At 37.9% G+C, this 4716-nt stretch overlaps 1 protein-coding gene across 1 annotated transcript; it reads right to left on the bottom strand.

The window, feature by feature from the left end:
- Positions 1-3563: 3563 nt before the first annotated feature.
- LOC147493747 (uncharacterized) lies at positions 3564-4013 on the bottom strand. The gene has a single exon (XM_086567930.1). It carries the CDS (start codon positions 4011-4013, stop codon positions 3564-3566), a length of 450 nt encoding a protein of 149 aa, XP_086424056.1.
- Positions 4014-4716: the final 703 nt, after the last annotated feature.

The following is a 4716-nucleotide window of genomic DNA, read 5'->3' as shown; positions in this document are numbered from 1 at the left end:
CCAAACCATGGCTCAATCTAACCAACAACTTCTACAATCCGTTAATAATTTAACCCAACAGTTGGCTCAGGATAAAGCCCAACCCAAAGGTGTGTTTCCAGGTCACGAAATACCTAATCCTAAAATAACAAGTACAGCCTTTGAGGTAACCGATAATATACTAGTAATGAATATGAAAATGTAGGTGAGCTAAAGGCCATCACCGCTCTCCGTTCTGGCAGAGTGGTTGATAACAAAGTAACTATGCCTATAGGTACCCCACCAGTAGCCCCAACACCTGCTATTTTACTAGATACCGAAATAGAAACTGAAGAGCCTACCACTGTAGAGGTACCAATTACAATACAACCTAAGAAACAGAAAGTCACGGTTAAACATCCAGGTGATACTATTGCTAAATATAGAAAGAAACCACCGTTTCCACAAAAATTAGCCGTGTTAACTAGGGATACTAATTATGAGGAGATTAGGGACGTTTTCAAGAATCTAACTATAAACCTTCCTTTCCTCGAAGCTATTAAAAAGCTACCACACCATGCTAAGTTTCTTAAGGAGTTGTGTACTACTAGGCGTAAGACCAATATACCAAAAGACGCCTTTTTAACAGAACAATTCCCAACTCTATCTGAACATAATGGAATTGTTAAGTACAAGGACCCTGGTCGTCCTACTGTACAATGCACCTTAGGAGATTCTTATACGACGACCGCGTTATTAAACTTGGGGGCTAGTGTTAACTTACTCCCGTTTTATTTGTATAGACAAATAGGTCTAGACGAGATGCAACCCACTAAAATGGCGTTGCAATTAAGCGATCGGTCTATTAAGTATCCTAAGGGTGTCGTCGAAAATGTTCTGGTAAAAGTTCAGGATTTTTACTATCCGGCTGATTTTGTCATCCTCGATACTGAGTAAGTGGATTAACCACTGTCTCAATCATCTTAGGGCGCCCTTTCCCGGCAACCGCCAACGCTCATTAATTGCGCGATGGTTCAATGTCCATGTCTTTTGGCCATCTTGCTGTTGAAGTCAATGTTTTTAAAACGAAGACACAGTTACCCGATTCGTCTATGGATGGAGAGGTTAGCATGATCGAGAGCTTTGCTCGAGATTATTTCAACAACACATTCCATGATAATCATATGCCCAAATTTCTTTCCTTTGGAAGTTTAGACTCTAACATTTTCATCCCTACACTAGTCGATACACATATTACGGATGAGGATGAGATAGATGACTTTCTCAAAGATGTAGAGGACTATCATAGTAATGTGGATATGACCAATCTAGATAAGGAATTCGATGAGTTTCTTAGAGGAGGTGATGATTCACCCTATCAAGAACTACTTTGCACAACATCCACCTCGACTCCCCTCCTTCCACCCTTTCAAAGGAATCTCGAGTTTGCACTCGATCCTTTTGTTTCTTCTGTGCTTCATAATTTTTTAAATCCACCTAGTAAACAAATAATTCAGAAGACAAAAGCATTTGACACCTTCATTTTCAGACTTGAGACAGTTCCTACCTACACTATGAATGAGTTTTGTGCTAAACCCACATCCTCATTTTTTCCATGCTTTCCTTCTACAACTTATCCATATCCACCATATTCTCCACAACCATTCACTTTTCCACACTTATTTACTAGAACACCCACTCGTTCAAAAATGAAAAAGAAGGTGCATGCTAGGTTATGTAATAGGGTTATCCGACTTCGCTTTCATTTCACTAGGTTGCGTCATAGGAAATCTTGGTGCTTGATTGTGTTTGGATATGTTTTCTGTGATATTTATTTATGGAATGACCCACAACTATTTCGGTTGTTGATATATGATAAACTGCATGTTACTCCATTTGATAAAACATAAAATTGAATAGTTTACCTACGAAATGAACGATGAACTCAAAACGTAAGTAAACTAAAACTTTGTTATGAGCCTATGTTTAATAAAGTTTCTACTCTTAGGTCTATCGAAATAAAGTGGAGTAACAAATTCGTTCCACTCCTAGTCCTTCCGCATGTTGTGTTTTCTACGTATAAGTATTCTTAACTCTAAAGTCTCATTGAGAGATTTACGAAGTGGCAACTAGACTACGATGCAACTACCCACAAGATGCAACTAGTCGACTATTAGAACAACTATGGGAATGCTACGTTGATTCTATGATAAGGAGTTAGAGGGGGATTGATTCCACCTTAACTCGACTTAATCCTACTAACGATTTAATCGTAAGTAATCGAATTGAACTGCTTCGCAAAATAATATGGTTACTCCTAATCCCTAATTACACATGGCATTCCTACCAATTCATAACTAGTATATGAATGATTAAACCCATTCTCATGGTGAACTAATCGTTTCTAGAGTGGAAAGGAAATTACGACGACTCTACGATAATCGGAATCAAGCTTTCATCAAGGCTTCTCAACCCCCTCAATGGAGGTTGAGCCGAGAATCATCACGCTATCATTCCCAGTTAAATTAAAACTAAACATACTATAAAGAATTGAAATTTACTAATCTAATTTAAACAATAATTAAAATCTAATTAATAATTAAGACATGATATCAACAAGAATTTAAACTAGATCTATAAATGTAAATGACAAGAATCGAAATTGACAAACTAGCTAATTTATTAATCAAACTAATTAAGAATAATGATTCTAAGAATTTAATCTAAAACAAGAATTGAAATGGAACTAAACTTAATTAATCTACTGAAAACTAGATCTAGAATTCTATATACTTTTAGGTCTAACTAGCTACCATTAACTATCTACTATTAACCAAGAGTTAAGCTTTGGTTTTTATACATTCAGATCCAAAAATCGTGCATGGGCTTGGAGCCATGTTTTGGGCCAGAGAATCAGGCCCAAAACCCAATTCTTTCAAATTCAAAAGGCCTCTTCAGCTGCAGTTGGCTTCAACAAACTTTTGTCCACTTCTGCTCCTCTGATTGGGTCAAAGCTTGGACCATTGGAAGCTCTTTCCGAGTCGGTCGTTTTGACATAAGGTAGGCCCCATTCGAGGTCCGAGTCCAAAGATACGGCCTTCGAAGTTCTCACGACTTGTGTGTTATTTATGCCCGCGTCGACTTTTCAGCTTTTGATCGGGCTTTAGAAAGGCTTTGTCTTCTTGAATCTTGGCCTTTAGTCACGGAACTCCTTAGTAACCGACCTTTGCTCCTTTATCTCGCTAAAGTGGTACATTTCTGCACATAATGGACTTTAAAGCCTGAAATCCATAAAAACACGTAATCAGTGTTAACTCTTAATTATTACTCACATAATTGGTCTAAAAGTATGACTGTTACAGGGTTAAAACTATAGTTTTGGGCTCTTATCACTCTACGATGCACATATCGTTAAATTTAGTGTATGATTAATCACATATTCCTTACCATATAGTTTTTCAGCATGTTTAAGTATTTTACTGAACTATTGCATGAACCCCCCCATCTTAAATTGTTTGGGGGTGGTATATTTATTTATTTTTTCAAAAGTTTAGAGGTTATGGCAGACCTCAACCTTTATTAAAAGAAATTCTCAAGTATATAGTTCATTTTCTATCCTCTTCCACAATACTATGTAACTTAAGATCAAAAGGTGGAGTAAAAGAAATGACAAGCTCATCTCGAGATTTGTACAACTCTGAAAGATAATCAGCTGCCTGATTACCCTCTCTATATACATGCTTAAAAGTGCATTTGTCAAAATGCCCTCTTAAAGATGTAATCTGGGTCACAATGTTAGCACAGTACCATGAGCTTTGACCTGGATCCTGAATGATGTGAATAGCTCCTGTAGAGTCTGAGTTAACTTTAAGCTTGGTGATTCCTTGCTCTTTCACATGTTGAAGACCATTTGCTATCGCGAGAAGTTCCTGGTATATAACCGAAGGTTTTGGAGAACTGCCAGCATACGCCAGAGTAACATTCCCGAGAGTATCTCTGATGATCCCTCCAAAACCATTTCCATTGTCTTGGACTGAGTCGTCTGTATTGAGCATGAATGAGTCATCCTCTACTGGTGTCCATTTGATCTAGTTGGAGATTGGATCCTTGAAGTTTAGCTTCAGTCCCAATCTTGCTGCCAATATTCTAAGAGATCCAGATTCCTTCACATCAGTTAGATTTCGTTGGATATATAGCTGCATATTAGATAGGATCTTGATCGAAGCTTAACTGTAACGCCGAAACCTTTTGGTTCTTTTTCTTCCTTCTGTTTCGCTCACACAAGATTTCATGTACCGTAGCACCAATAAATGCCTTATAGATATCAACACTGGGGGAGTTGATTCTACAAAGTCTGAATATCATGTACCATTCTTCAGTAGATCCCTTTACATTCCCTCCTATCCCAAGTTTGCTCTTAACAAGTTCCCATACTTTCTTGGAGTATTGACAATCAAAGAATAAGTGCCTGGAGTGCTCTGTCGAAACATTACAGAGACTGCATTCAGAGTGTTGCAACATTTTCTTTTAGATCAACATGTCTTGTGTAGGAAGGCAATTTGAGAGTAATTGGCATAGAGTGAATGAGTGTTTTGGTACAGAGAGCTTCCCCCACCCCACTTTATACCATTTTACCTTTGTTCGCACTTTTCTTAGCACTGAGTATCCTAATTTCACTGTGAATTCCCCAGTGGTACTAGGGGCCCATACCACTTCATCCTTCTCAAGATATCCATTAACTTCAGTCCCCATAATCAT

This window comes from Coptis chinensis, chromosome 6 (genome assembly GCF_015680905.1).
Source record: "Coptis chinensis isolate HL-2020 chromosome 6, ASM1568090v1, whole genome shotgun sequence".
NCBI classification, from domain to species: domain Eukaryota; kingdom Viridiplantae; phylum Streptophyta; class Magnoliopsida; order Ranunculales; family Ranunculaceae; genus Coptis; species Coptis chinensis.
This window is presented reverse-complemented; position numbering and strand designations above follow the sequence as displayed.

What these genes read in the sequence shown, in the direction of transcription:
- LOC147493747 (XM_086567930.1), bottom strand. Translation starts at nt 4,013, where the DNA reads ATGCTCAATACAGACGACTCAGTCCAAGACAATGGAAATGGTTTTGGA.